Source organism: Athene cunicularia, assembly GCF_003259725.1.
Source record: "Athene cunicularia isolate RWA chromosome 4 unlocalized genomic scaffold, athCun1 chr4_part2, whole genome shotgun sequence".
Lineage (NCBI taxonomy): Eukaryota > Metazoa > Chordata > Aves > Strigiformes > Strigidae > Athene > Athene cunicularia.
This window is the reverse complement of record NW_020799099.1, coordinates 8,610,220-8,629,509: the sequence shown is the minus strand read 5'-3', so window position 1 is coordinate 8,629,509 and position 19,290 is coordinate 8,610,220. Positions and strand designations below refer to the sequence as shown.

At 40.3% G+C, this 19,290-nt stretch overlaps 1 protein-coding gene across 1 annotated transcript; it reads left to right on the top strand.

The window, feature by feature from the left end:
- Nucleotides 1-986: 986 nt before the first annotated feature.
- Nucleotides 987-18,463, top strand: SDAD1 (SDA1 domain containing 1). The gene is made up of 22 exons (XM_026847904.1): nucleotides 987-1,253; nucleotides 1,667-1,765; nucleotides 1,932-2,042; nucleotides 2,794-2,865; nucleotides 2,962-3,062; nucleotides 4,700-4,757; nucleotides 5,682-5,756; nucleotides 6,553-6,654; nucleotides 7,130-7,199; nucleotides 7,909-8,012; nucleotides 8,706-8,763; nucleotides 9,356-9,414; nucleotides 9,771-9,847; nucleotides 10,714-10,811; nucleotides 11,215-11,291; nucleotides 11,657-11,789; nucleotides 11,934-11,951; nucleotides 13,269-13,366; nucleotides 13,797-13,990; nucleotides 14,501-14,585; nucleotides 14,976-15,137; nucleotides 17,411-18,463. The coding sequence occupies exons 1-22, from the start codon at nucleotides 987-989 to the stop codon at nucleotides 17,459-17,461; spliced, it is 2,169 nt and encodes a 722-aa protein (XP_026703705.1). The 3' UTR covers nucleotides 17,462-18,463.
- Nucleotides 18,464-19,290: the final 827 nt, after the last annotated feature.

Below are 19,290 nucleotides of genomic sequence, written 5' to 3'. Positions count from 1 at the left end.
GGGAGCTTGCATACAGTGTGTCAGAATTTGCTGTAGGCAATTCTCCCCCTTCAACACACTTGAGTGAGTTTTTCATGATTCAGCGTGTTGCCCTGATCCCAACTGCTCTGAAACTGGCACTTTCCCCATATATAACTTGATCACTTTGCCAGTCTGTGAGTGTAAGTAGAAGCAATTGTTTCTACGAGAAGACACAGGAATACAGAGCTGATGGTAGGGTGACATTTTTTCTTTTAAATAGTTTATCTGACAAAGGAGGTATGATTTTAAACCATAACTTATGTTTAAATGAAGTACTGTATTTGTCATGTTATTTCCTGCATGCATCTAGGCACTTGGTGAAAAAGCAGGGCACCTGCCTCTTCAGTCATGAATATGGAAAAAGGTCCAACTTGTTACAGAGTTGGAGCCCCAAGGTTCCACATCAAATCACTGATATGCTGAATATGATCTGCCAGTACTTAGCACAGGACTTACTTTCTTTGTTCATTTTAGTACAACAATGAAGTGAAACAGCATAGAAAAGATGCATTTGAACACCAATTCTAGGCAAATAAAAGCCTTACTGAAGGCTTTCTTCATAAACAGGTAATGTTTTTCTAAGTTCTTTTCTTACTAGTGAAAGGGCTCAAATAAATTAATTTCTTACAACTATTAAGCCTCAACTGTGATGCATGAAACCTTTGCTTGTGTTTTGCTTTGTTTGTTTCAAAACTTTGCTTGAGTTTTGCATCATTTGTTTCTCAAGGACTCCTAACTCCTTAACTGTTTTCCTAAGCCTCTTTGTTTAGGCAAGATTAAAACGCTCATTAGGCTCCCTACGTAAATCACTGATAGTAGACTCAAGGCCTTCAATGGACACTTGGGCAACTCCTAGAAGGGGAAAACTAAGATAAAGGGCACTTAAAGGGATACAGAGACCCTATTATAGGGAGGATGATTTTGCTGATTTAGGAAGAAGGCACCTGGACTGTACTTCACAGCACATGGTCTGGAAAGGAGGTCATCTAGTGAACACCGTGAAGAAGATTATTTACTTCTTCCCTTGGTACCGGGGGGGCTGGGGAGTGCTTGGGGTAGCCGAGGTGGGCGGCGGGGGGGGGCAGGCGTTGCCGGTCCCGCTCAGCAGCCGCCTTGTGTGTGCTCAGTTCCTCCAGCAGTACCACCACTACCAGTCCCATGTGGAGATTTTCACCTTCCAACCGGACAAGCCCAGTAAGGAACTGGCTGAACTGGTGATGTTCCTGGCACAGGTAAGCCGCTGCCCTTCTGACGGGTGGCTTGGGCGCTGGCCTTGACCCTTTCGCCAGCCACAGAGTCTTTGCCCTGAGCGCAGTGGCCACGGCAGATTGTGTTTCACCTCGTTTTGCTGTTAGAGCCTTGACGGAGTTGCTGTCGAGTTGCTCACTGACTACGATTTGTGCAGCAGTTGTGTCTGTTTCCAGCAACACAAGGGGGTGGGGTTTTTTGACCATTAGTATCATTTTTTTTAAAAGGACTTTTTATTTGCACCGTACCTCTTAACATCTGGACATTGACTTTTGTATATATTATATTATTGCAAAACGTTTATAGTCTTACTGCTTTTTTACCATATCACACACCTTCCGGGGGTGATAAGCCAAGGTTTCTGCTAGAGAGTTCAGCTGGGTCTGTCTCTGCCCAGGTTGCCCACTGCTACCCAGAACACATGGCCAGCTTTCCTCAGCAGCTGAAGGAGCTGCTCTCCTACCACCACACGGTCCTGGATGCTGACCTGCGCATGGTAAGACCTACACCAAAAGGTGTTTTGGGCAGACCATGTCCTGTAGTTAAAATGTGCTCTTTACATGTGAGATTAGAGTTTACAGTTGGTTTTTAATATTTTAATAATGATGGAAACTGGAGAGTATTATTGGAATTTTGGTTCTGATTCCCTGTTTCTCTTACAGACGTTCTGCAAGGCTTTGATCTTGTTGAGAAACAAGAATCTAATAAATCCAACAAGTTTGCTGGAGCTCTTCTTTCAACTGCTGCGGTGTCATGATAAGCTCTTACGAAAAGTAAATCATGCTTACAAGAAACAGTCTTGATTTTCAGTGGGTTTTGACCAACTTTTCAGAAGTAATGAAGTGCTGTCAGGCAGCTATTCTCATTTCCTTGGTAACAAAATAAGAAAGTTTAAAGTAGCTCTGCTTTTTCAGCGATTGACAGTGCCAGAGGCAAGACTTGCTCTGTATGTTTGATTAGTAATGAAGCATTCGACTGTAAACCATGCTGTAGTAGGCTGTAGGCCTGTCCTGTATGGCCTGAGCAGCTCAAATATATCTGTGGGTGAAAACCATAAACACATCGTTGTAGGAGAAGGCCTTACTGAATTCTTTGTGAAAACTTCTGAGTAAAACAACTAAAACCAAACCAGCTGTTAGTTAAAGCTGTATTTCAGGTTTTTTTGCAGTAAAAGTGGAAATCTTTGTTTTCTGCCACCAGGATTACTAAATAGGCCATCAGGACATGCCTGAATGAAGCAGGAGTGGAATTTTTTAAAGCAATACTTGATGCTGTTAATTTTCCTGCTATACTGTAAATTAAGCATGCTTTTCAAAATGCATGAAAATAAAGCGTATGTGAGACTTTACAGGATAACTTCTTGTTGTTTTTCCAACTGTAACTTAAAAGAGAAATAATATTCTTAGTGGTGATCAGTTTGGTCTCTCATCTTAGTACTTAGAGGCTTTGAGGGAATACTGATGTGTCTGCATTGTTCTCTGTATAACTTGCATAGCTTACTCCCTGTTATCTCTCCATTTACAGACTTTGTATACTCACATTGTGTCAGACATCAAGAATGTCAATGCTAAACACAAAAACAATAAAGTGAACACAGTAAGTATTTTAGCTTTCAGATATACTTCAATTTAACCTCTTGATTCTGTGAAAGACTTCTTTCTAATAAGACATGTTTCCAAACTTTTTTCTTAGACACTGCAGAACTTCATGTACACTATGTTGAGAGACAGCAATCCCACTGCTGCCAAGATATCACTGGATGTGATGATTGAACTTTACAGGAGGAATATTTGGTAGGTCTGGCAGGCTTGTATTTGATTTCCCATTAATTGTGGGGCAGCCATCCTGACATCACTTGTGGCCTGTAGTGCAAAATATAATGCAGGGGGCAGAGATTTAAATATATTTATCTTATTTGTGTTCTAGTGGGACTATGTTTTTGTGGAATGGAATTTAGCTGGGAAGAAATACTGTCTTGTGTGAAGTCTCAGAGTTATTTAGGTTGAATGTTTGATGTTTGAGTTGAAGGTGGTATGTAAGTAGTGTGTGTTGCATTCAAAACCAAAACCGTGTGCAGCTCACTTTTTTCAGCCTTTACATAAAAGCTGCTAGTATTAGCATACAGCTTGTGAGGTACAGGGGAAAGAGGAATTTTGTTTTTTTCATCTTAAATCTGTAAATTCATTCTAGATGACTGATCTAAGGGGTGCTTTGAGTAGGTTTTTTTGTGAAGCTATCGTATAGCTCATGTTTTTAGCAGATAACAGCTTGAAAAATTGTTGCCTAGATAAGCATTGAAAGGAGTAAAAGCACCCTGAGGACCTTCAGTTGCTGTCTCGTACCTAATATGTTGCTCAATCTTTATGCTGTGTTACAAAGTGCTAGAGCAGGTGTTACCCAGTGGTAGATCGCATGAGAAGATGGTAGTATCTTCACTACCTCTTGCTTTTTTTAACTGTAAAATTAGGCAAAAGACTTTAATCACTCCAGTTTGTAACTCCTGTGCTCTTCTTGGTTCTTGAACAGAAATTAACTGCAAATGCAGCCAAGTGATATTGTTGGTGGGCACTGTGCCTGCTGCTTCTTAGGTTATCTGCAACATAGACTAGTGGCAGAGCACTAATGGGGCAGTTCTCGCATTTCTTACACAGGAGAAGTTGATGGTGATGTCAGCATGAGTTAAGCTGGAGTGTGAATGGCAACATTACTCTTTCAGTGTATTGCAGAGAAACCACAGCTGGCAGACAGGATGTGTATTTGGGTGTAAAGAGTTTTCATGTGTAGCATTCAAGGAAATATTGTCTATTCCATGGCAAAAATAAAAAAGGCACAACAGCTTTGTTAAGAATGTTTTGTGTGTGTAGTAGTGGGTTGAGAACGGACTGCTGAAAAAAATTAGTGTTGCTAAAAGGAAAAGACTTGCAGTTTTAAAAAACACGCTTCTAAGTATGTGAGACTTGGTTATTATTTCTTATTACACAAATTAATTTCTGTAACTTTATTTCTAGAAACTTATTTTTAGAGCATACTTCATCTCAGAACTCTCCAGCTGCTTTTCTAATACTCATTAGAATTGAGTGTGGGTTTGTTTTTTTTTCTTTAGCAAGCAGAGGTTTGGTTGTTGTTTTTTACCAGTGGAAAAAAGTGGTAATGTGTCCTCCATTACTGGAGCTTATTCTTTGTATCCCTTTAGTCAGAGTGTGAACTAGACTGGATGTAAGTGTATCTGATGATTTAGATGAAGCTACTGCTGTATTGGGAGAATAAAAGAAAATTACAGGAACTTCTTTGCAAATCTACTTGGAGCATTGAGAGATTTGATTGTAATGAAGTTTTCTGCTTGTTAGGAGTCACATTTCATGTGCCTTAATTTTCTGAGAATAACTTGAAATTGCCAAACTTTAGAAGGTGGTGTTTTGTTCTATTCCAGGAATGATGCCAAAACAGTAAATGTCATCACAACTGCCTGCTTTTCAAAAGTGACAAAGGTGAGAACAAAAATCCCTTGATGAAACTGGATGTAACCTAGGCTTCCTTTTTCCTATGGCTGCAGCTTATTATTTTGTAATTGTTAACAAGCCTCACTGATGACTTGGTTTTTTGCATGTTTTATTTTCAAAATACCACATGTGTTGTGGGAGGAGGCAGCATTTGATTCTTAAGTACAGAGCAGTGGAATTAGAAGCTTATGTTAAAGTGAAGGCTGATGTGGGGAGGGTAGGTGTGCTTTCCACTCTTACTCAGAAGAGACTGTCAGAATATCATCTCCTTAGCAGCACTGTAAGGCTTTCATTTGTTAACTGTGAAGAGAGCAGCTATCCTGCCTGGGGCTTAAGTAAATCTTAGGCCTTCTGTCATGTGTCAGTTCTGCAGCACTGGAGGTTGAAAAACTTGCGTTATGGTTTGAGATTGGGCTTTCATAGTGTAAGAACTTAAAGGTGTTCCATTCAATAAAAAACAGCCAACTAAAAAACTAAAAAAAACCTAACAAAACTAAAAAAAAAACACCTTACCAGTAAACCCCTGTAAATTACTAAAAGTTTGGAGTTCTGAGCACTGTCTGAGGTATCAGCTGTGCAGGAGCTCCTGATAATGTTGGCATGGAGCAATTAGTTTGAAATTGCTTTGCAGAATGATAGAAAGAGAATTTGCATTGTTAAGCTTGTTCCATGCATTGTGGAAGCCCAGGTGCTTTTTGACTCTGTGTGCTTCTGACTGTTGAGGATGTGCAGCAAAATTTGACTGTGTCTGAAACACTTCATGGCTTTCAGGCCATGACTTGTTCTGCTTTCTGTTCCTATCTATGCCTGTAAAAAACTGGGATAGTCTTTGCATAACCTTAGATGTGGGTGTAGGGCTGTTGGAAATACTGTTGTCAGTTTGTCCTGCCCAGCATAAACTTTGGTTTTTAGGTACTAGTTGCTAGTTTGAAGTTCTTTCTTGGAAGAGATGAAGATGAGAAACAAGACAGTGACTCAGAATCTGAGGTGGGTGTTGTGATTCTGTGTTCTTCAAGGTCTAATACATCTATCATTCTGGTGAGCTTGGCTCTGCCAATCTGTCTGATTCTGTGTTACTTAGTTTTCCCTCTTCCTTGCTCCATATGTTTGTTTTTTCCCAAAAGTTCAGTGTTTTTGACAGCTGGCCCCAACTGAGACAGCAGGATACCTTTGCTGTCTGTCTAAAGACTAATGCCAAGAGTTCCTTTGCTTTCCTCCCCCTGTGAAGGAACCAACTCACTTCAAAAACCTAAGCAGGAGTTGGTCAGTCTGGTTTGTGAAGACATGAATTGCTAGATACGTAATGTAGAGTTGTGGGAAGAGGCTTTCACCTGGTGTATTCGAAGTCGGTTTAATTTTTTAGCTGTCTGGTTTGTCTTCAGTTTTCTCTTTTGTGCTCCACTTCCCATTTATGTACAAATGAACATAATTAAGCTACTTTGAGAAGGCTGATAACCTACCAGGATTTCAGTCTAGAACCTCCTAATACAGAGTATCATTATTTGTCTGTGACTGAACAATACTCTCTAATTAACTGCCTGTAAAAACTACTGTGGTGACGTGCTGTAAAGTGTCAGTAGACTCTCTTATGTGTACGTATGTAGCTCGTTTTCTGGAATTGGGATTTTAAATGCTAGTATTGCTCTACGGTGAAATTTAGGAGGAAAGAGAGTTTTCAAATGAAGTACATGATCCTGAAAAATATTGAGACTTTTTGTTTCTCTGATTCCCATTTGAAGTCTGATGTCACCTGAGTCTTGTTATCCTTGCATTTTTTCTCAAGGACGATGTTCCTACAGCCCGAGATCTGATGGTGCGCTATGCAACCAACAAGAAAACCACCAAACGCAAGAAGAAACTGGAAAAAGCAATGAAGGTTCTCAAGGTGGGGAGAGTTGCATTTGACTTGCCAGGATTTTAGCTTAATCCTTCAAGTGCAGAAATCTTGTTGCCTCTGTTGGTTTAGCTACCTTTTGTCGTCTCTTCTATGTGAAGATCCTGAAGTGTTGTAGCATCCACTGGCCAGGCACGTGCTGTGTTTGCCTGGAAGAGAGCTGTTTTGAAACAGCCTAAGTTGTGGATTAGTTCTGCTCTAGGGGTACACTTTGTGTGGTCCCCTACTTTAAAGCATGTGCTGTCTTGAGAAGTTAACTTTTTAATGCAGCTCCTGTTGCCTCTTAAGTCAGGTATCAGAAAATCCTTTGCAGTTAAAAAGAGTAATAGTTGTTAAAATTAAATCACCTCTTTTTGAAGAGAAGAATGGTAAATAGCTGCTTTTATTAGCAGCCTGAAACTGAAGCACATGCAGCTTTTTTATGGAAAGAAAAAAATGTCTCCCTCACTCATTTTGTGTCATACAGAAACAGAAGAAGAAGAACAAGCCAGAGGTGTTCAATTTTTCTGCTATTCACTTGATTCATGATCCCCAAGGTAAGCACAGATCGCTTTTCAAGCTACATGTTAATCCGGACACTGAAGCTGTCAACATTTGTCACATCAACTTGTAGTGTGCTTTGTCCTGGAGTTTCATAGCACTTCATAAAAGTGAGATCAGCCCTGTTGTGCTTGTCATAGTGGAACACTTGTAGGTAGTCAGACAAGGAAGGAGCAATATTATCTGCTTCAGGTTCCTACAGTTAAGGGTGTGGATCTCCTTGCACATGAGGGCCATGCTTTGGTGAACAGGGAGTAGTTTATCTAATATGGTTTCTTTGGTTTACCCCTTCAAAAATGTATTTCTAATACTAGTCTGATTTTTTTTTTTTTCCTGTTTGTTCAGTATAACTTGACTTGGTCTTAGTTTGATCTAGTGAACCTCTGGGGATTTTGTTTTTCAGATGAACCCAAAATATATGTAAAAAACCCTAGCTTTAAATACTGACCCTGTGCTGCTTGTGTTGTGGAACTTCTACTGGTTTTCCTCTCTGCTGAACATGTGCACAGCTTTAGACCTAGGCAGAATTAAAATAACCCACTGGGAGAAGTGTTCTGGTCACTAATTTCTTCTGTGCAAGGGCACTGGGGCTTAAAAGAACCTAGACCAAACTAACTGCCTTTGTTCATCTAATGCCTGAGTTCTGCATTGAGTTCTGCATTGTGCTGTCGATGTATACCACAAATCTATTGCTGCTTCTTCTAGACTTTGCAGAAAAACTGCTGAAGCAGCTGGAAAACTGTAAGGAACGATTTGAAGTGAAGATGATGCTCATGGACCTAATATCTAGGCTAGTTGGAATACACGAGGTACATACTCTGATAATTTTATAACAGTCTAATGGTAGCCAGCCTGGTTTGGGTGATGACATGCCTTGTGTCTCTGGAAAAATTAGGTTTAATTTTTCTATATGTTGAAAAGTGTATATGTGTGGTGAAGTAGCTGCTGGTGTGCCTCATGGATGGTGCAGTAGTGTGGACTTGTGTGGAACTTGGTGAGCTTTGCTAGAGAAGGCTGTTGGTCTGGAATAGCTGAGCTGTCTCCTAGGAGAACATGTTTTTTTCAAGACCTGTGTGCTCCTGGGAGGTCCTTCAAAGGAGAAGGGCTTTTCAAAGGAGTCCAGCTATTGCTCATGAACAGTGCTCTCTGAGGTACAGCCAAAGTGTGATGAAAATTACTGGAATTTCTTTCTGTTTTGGGAGAGAAGATTGTGTACCCAAGGCAAAGGTCAGTGGCATATTGTAGGATTGCACAGCAGAGTGCCCTAATTTGAATTCTGGATTTCACGAAGTTTGGGATTGAGCTTTGTATTTCCTTTGTCCAAATAATTTCCTGATCTCCACGCATATCAAACTCAAGACAGGACAATGTGTCAAGCAATACAATCCAAGGCATTTGAGAGCACACTGTATAGAATAATAGATTGGTTTACAGCATATCAGCCTATGAAGGTGATCTCAGGTTAAAAGACAGTAAACTAATCTGTTACTTCTTTCCTGCAGCTTTTTCTTTTTAATTTCTACCCCTTTGTTCAGAGATTCCTACAGCCTCATCAGAGAGGTAAGTAGCTACTAGTAGATAACGCTGCTGGTCTGTCATGTCACATGTACAGTCAGTTTTTGAAAGTGCTGCTATAAAAGAATAAGTAGCAGTAACTTTAGTAGGAAGTAGGATTAGTCCAGAGAGTGTGGATGAAGAGGGTGAAGCCCTGACTGCCAGAAGTGCAAAGTGCTTTGGATGGTTTTGGAAGCTGTGTGCACTCGGTGCTCCTTACCTGAGCATTTGAGAAACTCCAGCAATGGAATAAAATTAATCTACAGAGTCCCTAGTTCATTGCAAATCCTGACTGGTTGAGTACAGCAGGACTGTCTTTTGTTGCTTTGTTTTACTGGTGTTTCACTGTAGTTGTAGAGCATTTCTTATCATCTTAGCTGGTTATTAAGGGCCTGCACTGCTGCTGGGGTGGAGACCAGACAAGTTACTGATGCCTGATGGGAGAGAAGAAAACAGTTGTCCCAAATACATTCAGACCGAAATGGCTTTGAGACTTAGACTGAGCAACTTGTTGGGTTAGCTGTTAGAGGTGTTTACTGGCCAGAGTAAACTGCAGCAATATACTTGGCATCTTCTTTCCACTTTTCTTATCTTCCAGAAGTGACAAAGATTCTTCTATTTGCTGCACAGGCTTCACACCAGCTAGTACCACCTGAGGTCAGTACTCCACCTATATTCGGTGATGTTAAAAATGAATAGCAGGCCAGTGTGGAAATAAAACTGAGTGGGGGGAGAGGGAATCTGGTCACACCGTTTGTCTTTAAAAGCTTATGGTAATTTTGGCTACTTCTGCAAGTTCCAAGGGATTGTTTTTTGTAAAGGGGGGGAAAAACAAGCCAATGTCTGATGTCTTCATATCTGCAAGAGAATTTGTATCTAGAGAATATTTGCAGGTTATAGTGACAAGTCCTGAGCTCGGCCTTTCTATGAAAAGGGCTCTGTTAATAATGTGTAATAATTTTCACAATTTTATTAAATATGCGTTAAATTGAACCTTTCTTTCTTATTTTCAGATTATCCAGTCGGTGTTAATGACCATTGCCAACAACTTTGTCACTGACAAGAATTCTGGGGAGGTCATGACTGTAGGGTGGGTACAGAATCTTACAAAATCTGTAAAACTCTCTCTCAATGTGAAAAAATACTTTTCTTTTTTAAACCACCTGCAACTTATTCCTGTTATTCATAGTATGCATTGAAGAACCTGCTTGAATAAGAACAAGTTAGGACAGTACCTCAGCATAAACTTTCCTTATTTTTGTTGGCAGTGTTTTAAATTCCCTAGAATGATGGGCTTCTGTGCTTAGTGCTGTGACTTAACTTTTCTAGATTTCTTGATGGTGTGGGGGTTTTTTTGCTGTTTTGTTTGGTCTTGTATTTTTCTTCCTTCCTGGATATTGTTATTTCTACTTTGAGGGCAGACCTCTTGTCTGTGAATTAATATATTTGTATATACTCAGTGAATGGCTACCATTATAGTTCAGGACTCTTAATTTTGATGTTTTGTGGATGAAATTTCACTACTGGCAACAAATTTAAATGTTGCTCTTAGTGAAATTGTAATGTACTTTCTTTGACTAGTCATGAGAGGTATTTGTGAAAAGTTCTGGTATAAGTGAAGTAGAGCATGATCAGTAAATATAGGAGAAGAGTGTCTAGATTTTTTATTATTTTTTTTTCCCTTGGCTTGGTGACTGACTGCTTTTCCAGTATGCCTGTACCCAGACTTCCGTTGCAGAATCCTGAGGCCTAGGATCAGACAAAATAATAGCTGGAGGGCGGAGTATGGACTTTAGAGAACCCTTGTGCTTGTGATGTTCTCCTCTCTTGCACTAAATGTTGTATAAATTCTGTATGAGGTTCTTCAAGTTCCAGGTCATTAACTTTATTATTGGGCCAGTGGGAGTCTCTCCCAGCTGTGGTGTTCAGAAAATAATTCACTTCCAATTTTTTTAGAATCAATGCAATAAAAGAAATCACTGCAAGATGTCCATTAGCGATGACTGAAGATCTGCTCCAAGACCTAGTTCAGTACAAGACTCATAAAAATAAAAGTAAGTATATTACATGGATATGACTTTTAAATCTTTTTTTTTTTGTCCTCTATTGTTATAGCCTTCATAATAATGACACCTTAATTGCTTTTGTGTAGGCTGAGATGTATAATTTTCAGTATCTGTTGCATTTATCTTTATTTTGAGTGCATATACATAGGAGACAAAACAGTCAAGGGTTGTTATGGCAGGGGAAGTTGTAGACAAAACTGAAGAAGACAAAGTGCTTGCTAATAAAGATTTAGCCCTAAGGAAGAGCTGGGTCCTGTCAGAGCAATAACTTCAGAAGAACCATGAGCAGGCTGTAAATACTGATTATCTGAGTGGGCTTTCAGTTTGCTCAGCATTCTGCTTTTCTGGACTTATTCCTTTTTTTTTTTTTTTTTTTTTTTTTTTTTGGTAGATGTGATGATGTCTGCAAGAACTCTGATACACCTTTTCCGCTCTCTGAATCCAGAGATGCTGCAGAAGAAATTTAGGGTAAGTGTTGGTTTATGTGCATTGCATTCACAGTAAACGTATGCTCATGTGCTCAAAAATGGTAACTGGTCTTATAGCCTCTTGAGAATGAGGTGCAATCATGCTTGCATTCTTCCCCTGCTTGCTCCCTTGCTGCCTTTTGATGTGGTGTGCTCTTATTTAAAGATTTCTTTAGTTCCAGTTTACCAAACTTATTGACAGGAGGATTGTGCTAGAGGACCTTGACTATCTTGATCTTATTTCATCAGGCAGCATTTATCTTTTCCACCCACAAATCTTTATCTTTTCCTCTTACCCAGATTTCTTCATGGACTTGTGGGCATTGCAATAGAAGACTGCTTAACATGTATTTTCTTAACTTATAGGGTAAGCCTACTGAGGCCTCATTGGAAGCCAGGATTCATGAATATGGAGAACTGGATGCCAAAGATTATATTCCAGGAGCAGAAGTACTGGATGTTGAGAGTCAAAAGGAAAAGGGAGGAACCCAAGAGGAAGGTTGGCCTTTTTTTTTTCTTTACCACTTCTATTTTGGCATCACTGTCACTAAGATTTTTATTTGGATATAAAACTTTGTGTGTTTCATTTGCTGCTGTTGCATGCTGCATGGCTCACACATGTCTGTATTTGTCCCTTACGAAGCACTGATGTTATTGTCAAGTAAGTGCAATTTATCCAGTGATGTTTGTTACTGTGTGTTGCTTGGTATGATAGACATCGAGGGATGGAAAAGCAGAGGGACAGACATTGTATAGCTATGAAACTTCCTGTGTACAGCTAATCCTAAAGACAAGGTTTTGTTGCATGTTATAAAATGCTAAAATAGTACTTTGAAATAGCATTTGGCTTTTTAAATTCACTTCCTGTGTAAATGTTCCACATGACTTGGAACCTTTGCCAGAATCAGGAAAAAAACGTTTGAAAGTCAAGCCTGAATAGTTTGGCAAATCAAGCCTGAGGCCATTGGAGATACTTCCTGGAGGTGTACTGGAGGAATAAACACCTGATTTGTCATGTGTTTTAAGCATGTGAATGCAGTGATTACTTCTTTGGTTTCTGAAGCTGGTAACTTTAGCATTTCAGTTTGACCAACAGTGAAGAAGAGCCGTGCACATACTGCAGAAAGTAACTTAGCTGTAATTGCATTGCTTTCTTCCTTGGTTTAGATGGCAGAGAGCAGGGAACACCATTACTACACAGTGTTACAAGGACTAGCATCTGTAAACTACTATGTTTCATCAGAGACTGTCCCAAATTGTTTTGAGGATCTTTAACTTCAGATGAGAGTTAAGCTTTGCAAAGCATAGCATTATGGTACAGCTTGCTGTCATGCTGGCTTGTTGCAGGCTGCTTTGTGTATTTCCTATGGTTGGCGTGGTTTTGAGTGAATGAGGTGAACATAAATGCATCTCCTGTAAAGCTCTGATCACCATTTTCCCAGGTTTGTTGAAAGCTCATAATAAATGTGTTAAGGTGACTGCAGCTCACAGTAATGACAAAACACACCAGCTGTTTTAAGCAGCCTTTCGAAGGGAGGTCTGTGTGCATTTTGAAAAATCTCACACTGCCATATGTAGTTATCACTACAAAAATCGGTGTCATAACTGAATGTGCATGTGATGTGGGTGTGCTGAGAAAGCAAAGATGACGGTTTTTGCACAGCTCTGAATCAGTTGCAAGCCAGATAGAATTTGGTAGCTCAACTTGCCAGTGGGAAAGCATGAGCTGCTGGTCTGTTCAGCTGTGGATGTCTTCTAAAAATCATTAGCATTAGCAAATCTTATGCCTTTGTAATGTCTGTGTAGTTCTAAGGCTGGGATGCTGAGACCCTTTACTTGCCTGTTTGGTAAGCATGTCCATGGGCATAAATGGTAATACAAGGCAGTGAGAGCTTGCAATCCAGTCTTAAATAATTTCAAACTCAAGCAGTTAAGCTGACTCTGTATTAACAGCTCTGTGCACTTCTTCCCCGAGCAGATGGATGGGAAAGCGCTAGTCTGAGTGGGGAAGATGAAAATGAAGATGGAGAATGGATTGATGTGCATCACTCCTCAGATGAGGAGCAACAAGAAATAGTGAGTTCTAAGTGTCTTCTCCCCAAATACAAATGAGTCTTGTTAATAGCAGACCAGATGCTCTTGCTCTGTACCTTGTCATGACTGCTCATAAATAACTATACAGGGCTGCAAAGTTCCTTTACCGAGATCAGCGACGTTGGAGGACTACTTAGCACCTGTGTTGAAATATGCTTCTTGTTAGGGTGAGGGGGAGAGATGGGGAATTCTGTCCCAGTGTTAAATTCTTTAAAGCTGTGATATTTACACGAGTGCTTTTATTCACTCTGAAATAAGGAGTGGATGTACTTCGTTATTCTAATGCTATGTGCTGGATATAAGACTATGAAGAATCCTAACAACTGGCTGCAGGATTTCACAACAGTATTGCCCCTGCATAGGTATTTGAGAGGCAAGCTGGATCGTGATTCTTTTGTACTTTTTTCAAAAGGCAGAGAAGGTGAAAAGTATGCCCATAGAGGAACGAAAAGCCAAAGCTGCAGCAGTCAGTACAAGCAGGCTGCTAACTCAAGAAGAATTCCACAAAATACGTCTTGCCCAGCTTTCCAAAGAACTTAATTCTGCACCTGGCAAAGCTGCAAAGAGGAAAAATATTGAAATAGATGATGAAGAGGAGGAGAGCAGGTAGGGTATGGACTACTGATGAGTGCTTTCTTTTCCCTATAATGTGATGATACAGTTTTTAATTGCAGCAGGGCACAGAGCTCTGCTGTTGGTCAGTACCCCCTGGTGACAGGTGGCAAACAGCCTGGAATGGATCCTGGCTTGGGGGATTTGTTTATATCTGGGAGAAAAGACAAGAGGGGCTGATGGGAACTATGAGACTGTTTTGCTTATTCAGACCAATAGGGATCTGGGGGTGTTTTGCAGCAGTAGTTGCATGGTTATTATCTCTGGAGTTTCTTAAACTTTGTGGATGAAGCAGGACTTGAAAAGCAGTAATGAGAGACTTGTAAGGGTTGTTCCAAGCATGAAGATTAGCCTGAGGGAACAAGAAGTGCCTGTGTGAAAGCTGATAGAAAGGCAGTGGTGTAAGAAATGGGCGAGAGACAAAGGGTTAAGAGGGCATCTTGGGTTTTTTGCCTGATGAATTTTTGTGTATGATGACCTTTTGTTGGATTTTGGTGTGTATAGGGGAGAGTTGCTTTCACTCAGAGATATTGAACATCTGCATAAGAAGCCTAAATCAGACAAGGAGACCAGACTGGCAACTGCAATGGTGAGGATCTGGGCTATTTAATATCCTCTTTCTTTCTAGATTTGGGTTTATGTTTTTGTCTCCTACAGGAGGAGGTGGTGGGGTTGCATCTGTAAGATGAGTACCCAGCTGTCATCTGAGTTTTGAGAAATGTATTTTTGCTGTTGCATCTTGACTGTAACAAATAGCCTCTTGCTGGTTACAGGTGACAGTGAAAATGAGGACACACCCAGTTTTCACTGTGACTTAAGAAACAGAGCTAGCATGGTAGAATGCATGTAACATACACAGAAAGTCACAGTGAAACTGCATTTATTGTCACTGCCATAGAACCTGTCACCTTAGCAGCCGATGTTAACTGTAGGGAAAGGAAAATGACACCCTGTTATTATATTATGTTGTCTATTATAGGCTGGAAAAACAGACAGAAAAGAATTTGTGAAAAAGAAAACAAGAATTAACCCATTTGCCAGCTCTTCCAACAAAGAAAAGAAAAAGCACAAGAACTTCATGATGATGAGATATAGTCATAGTGTCCGGACGAAAAATAAGCGGTCTTTCAGGGAGAAACAGGTAATATTTAATGATGAAAATAGATGGGACAGTCTGAGCAGTAAACTTACAATGTGGGTGAAGTGCTGTGTATCCTGTGCCTTAAGTCGTCGTTGTTTCCTTTGATGGTTTAATTGCTGGAAAGGACTGTGGGCTAAGTGGCTTCCCTTGAATCCTGCCCCAGAGGAGGTATATAGGAGACTGTGGTGGTGAAGAATGCTTTTGTCAGCCTTTTCTCTTTAACATGCATTGAGGACCAAGCTGTGCTGCAAATTCATGTGTAGGTTAAAAGGCAATGATAATGTGATTTGTTTTCCTTTTATATAAATTAAAGCAGATCGTATTAGAACCCTGACTATAATCCTGTGAGAGAAGAAATGTTTCCCTGATGTGGAGGACTTGTTTTTCAGGACAAGCTTTTAGAGTGTTTCTTCACTCTAAATTCCTTCTTTGACCTTTCTCCTGTTACCGTCATATTATGGACTTGTCTGTCCTGGTCCTGAGGTCATTTAATAATTTGTCACAAATGTACTCAAAGAACAGACATAAATGCTGTTTATTACCTATTTGAAACGACTTAGAAAAAATATTTCACTTCAGTTTAGCCTGCCACTGTAGTTACACAATATGCTGCTCTTAGTTGTGAAGCCCCTGCCCACTTCTGCTTCCTCAGCTATAAGCTTGGCCACAGCCCTTGTGAAACAGTATACGAGCTACAAACATATATTTGGCAGTCCTCTTACTGTGTGTTCCTGCAGGCGTCCATGCCAAGGGTAGCTGAAGGGATATCTAGAAGGCAAGGCAGAAACTTCAGGGGATGACCTTCTTGCTGAAGGTGTTGGGCAGGGAGCCCACGTAGCTCCCCTAGATGACTGAGGTTAGGTGAGCTGGCCAAGAGTGGGGTGTGGAGAGGGAGCTCCCCTGCTCCTGCGATGCACCTCAGCTGGGGAGAGCCTGAACTGTGTGTGGTAGCTGTTGCCAGAACATTGGTGGAGGTGTATTGCTTTGCCCTGCTGTGTTTCACCTTGGCTCAGGGTAAGTCTGTGCTAACAATAAGAATCTGCCTTAAAATCCTTTTATCTAACCTGGCAGATGGCCAGTATAGGGTTTTACAGGGTGTTATAAAATTGAACTCCTTTGAACACGTTCCAAGTAAACTTCTAGAATAATCCAATTATGCAGTGGTCTTGTTTCTGTGTGGTGTTAGCTTCTGTGTTTTCTTGTTAGGTTCTGTCTTGTGCTAGAGTGCATTCAGATGCTTTTTACAAACTCTCCTTTGTGAGTTGTTTCCAGGATCGTATTGTTAGAATAATGTGTAGTTGTCTCCAATATGTTGCCTTAAAAGCAGCAAGACCAAAACTGTTTATAGTTTCAAGTGTTTCTGTTAAACAGGAAGACTTGGACTAATATATTCTGTAGCCTTTTCTCAGATAAGGCTGATTACATTAACCCAGCTCTCAAAACACACAAAAAATGTTAGAAATCAACAGTCCAGGCACTTCTAGGAAACTGCTGTTTACAGTGAGTCTTACACTTGGCTCACTTTCTAAAAAGCTATCTTGAATGGTTTCAGTCCTTACTCCTGAATAATGTTATGAGTTTAATAGCTAAATAGTGAAAGAGAAATTTTTTCATACTTTTTTTCATGGAAGTTAGGACACAGCATCACTTCTGTGGACAGTAATTTGAAAATAATTGTTAAAAGTAGGTTAGAGTACTGTAGTTGTAAGCTACTGCATTCTGCTGCCCTCTTTGGTAGATTAAAATGGACTGTTGTCTATAGTCCAGAGCTAGATCCCCTTACCAATTAAAAGATGCCTGAAATACACACCAAAATCTCTTTAGAGTGATGTGGCACTTGTAAAAATTCTAGCATTCCTCCTTCCCCCCCCTTGAAAAGAAGCTTTTTAATACTCTGTCAAAAAATGCCATTTAATTCTATTTACCTCTCAGCTGGACTGAAGGGGTTTTTTTTTATTTCTTCTAATTGAATATGAGTCAGTGGAAGAACACATCACGTCACTCAATCTTTTTCATTGTATAGGATTTGCTAATGGTGTACTGAAACTTTTTTTTTTTGAAGCCCAACTCTTTAATTGTACTATCGAGTTTAGCTAAATAACCACAGGGTTTCTGCCACTGTAGTTGTTAGTGTTTGCCAGTTTTAGCTGATAAGTTATTAGTGTTTTTCTGAGGCTGAAGAAATTGAAGAGGGTTGTTGATGTAGTAGTGATGTTGTCTCCTTACTTAATGTTCTCCTTACCTGAATATTCCACTCTTTTTTTCATATTTAGCTGGCTCTTCGAGATGCACTTCTGAAAAAGAGAAAACGACTGCTGAAATAACAAAACATGAATGGAGAGGAGTACTTAATCACCCTCGAAGACATAGCCCTAGAAATGCTTATTTCCACCCCCCCGCCACCCCAAAGGAAAGAAGAGACTGAAATGCCTTATGGATTTATCTCTGTTCGGTTCAGGATTTACAGATTGGATGTGTCCAAGCTGTAGGATATAGTTATCTACAGGACAGATGGAAGAGGCCTTAATCCTTGCACAATTTTGATTTTTTTTAAAGCATTCTAAGGAAGCAATTATCTTTTCTTGAATATAGCTTACTTACAGCTGGTTTTGTATGTGTAAGTATTAAAACATACAACCTTATTGTAAAAATATTTTACTTGAAGTAATTCATGACTAGGTAGTTGCTGAAAAGAAAAAGAATATTCTGGCTCAGTATATAAAGTATGTGTATACTGTGTATGTCCCTGTATTACAGACGTGATTTTACAGACTAAGCCATTTTCTAAGCAGTTGGTTTTTACCTGTTTAATAATAATAAAACTAAATCCTTGTAATACAGGTAAGTTCAAGTCAACAGTTAAGGGGAAGAACAGTTTCATTATGTTTTATGAGGAGAATAATAAAATTAATATATGGGAGATGGTTTTCATATTGCCATTTAAATAGAAAGGTAGCATCGCATGCAGGAGAACAAATCTTATTTTCCCATATTGATGTATCTTGTGACGGGACTTGCTGGTGTCTGATTTTTGAAGTATACATAAAAATAACATAGATCTTTTATGTCAAAGGTTAAACTCTTGCTTCAGCCTTGACCTCTGCAGGGACCTAAATTAATGGGTTCTTTGTATCTTCCCCAGTCACCTTTTCTAATGGAATCTTGAGGGAGTTACTTATACTACCTTTTGTCAAATTCTGTTTGAAGTGGATTTTTGTGTGAGGCAGAAGCAGGTGCCACATGCACAACATAATGGAGAAGGGCCTTTTTTTCTTCTTAGGAAATTAGGTTAATGTTTACATCCCACATTGGGATTCATTCAACTTAAGTATGTTGAATACACAATTTTATTCACTTTCTTATTATTTGTCTTGTTTATGTATTGTTTGTTTTATTGTTAAATGTTGATTCATGAAGAAAACCAAAAAGCTTATAGAGACTTGAGGGTGATAAGAGAAGAAAAAAGCAGAAACTTTCCATAACTTCGATTATTATATTCAAATTCAGTGCTCCTGCTGAGGGAAACAGGGGCATTGCTACTTGGGCACGGTGCGCTGACCTGGCACCGTGGAGGGTGCAGAGCTGGGAGGGTGCGTGGATGCAGAGGAGCTGGGGGAGGACATGGGCTGTACAGTACGCGCTGTGTTAAACCCTTATTTCCCCCTTTTTCTTTTTTTCCTTTTACAACGGAGCCCAGTTTCTCTTCATGTGCATGTGTCCAGAAACTGATGACTTCTGAGGCTGAAAGGGAGAGGCAAATGTTTTTTTGTTGTCTTAAAGACAAGTGTCTCATCTTCTCTCTTCCCTTGGCCCTCTTGTCCCCTTGTGGTCCAGCTCTGCCGCGTTGCTGCCACGTGTGTGGCTGTCTCCTCTCCCCTGCTGTTAAAACTGTGAGAGTAGTGGACGGCCTTGTCTGAATGGTTTGAGGAACAGAAGCACAGAGGAAATGAAACGCGGATGCTGACCCCTTTTCTGTATTTCCACCCCTCTGTCCCTCCCCTCCTCCCCTTGCCGGGCTGGGCCTGTGGGGGCGCTCAGCGGCTGTCACCGGGGGAGGGGGGCGGGAAGGGGATGGACGCGGCTCCCCCTGAGGGGGGTTCCCCGGGGGCAGGGTGTCAGGCGGCCGTTACGCCCCGGGGCGGGCAGTCCCCGC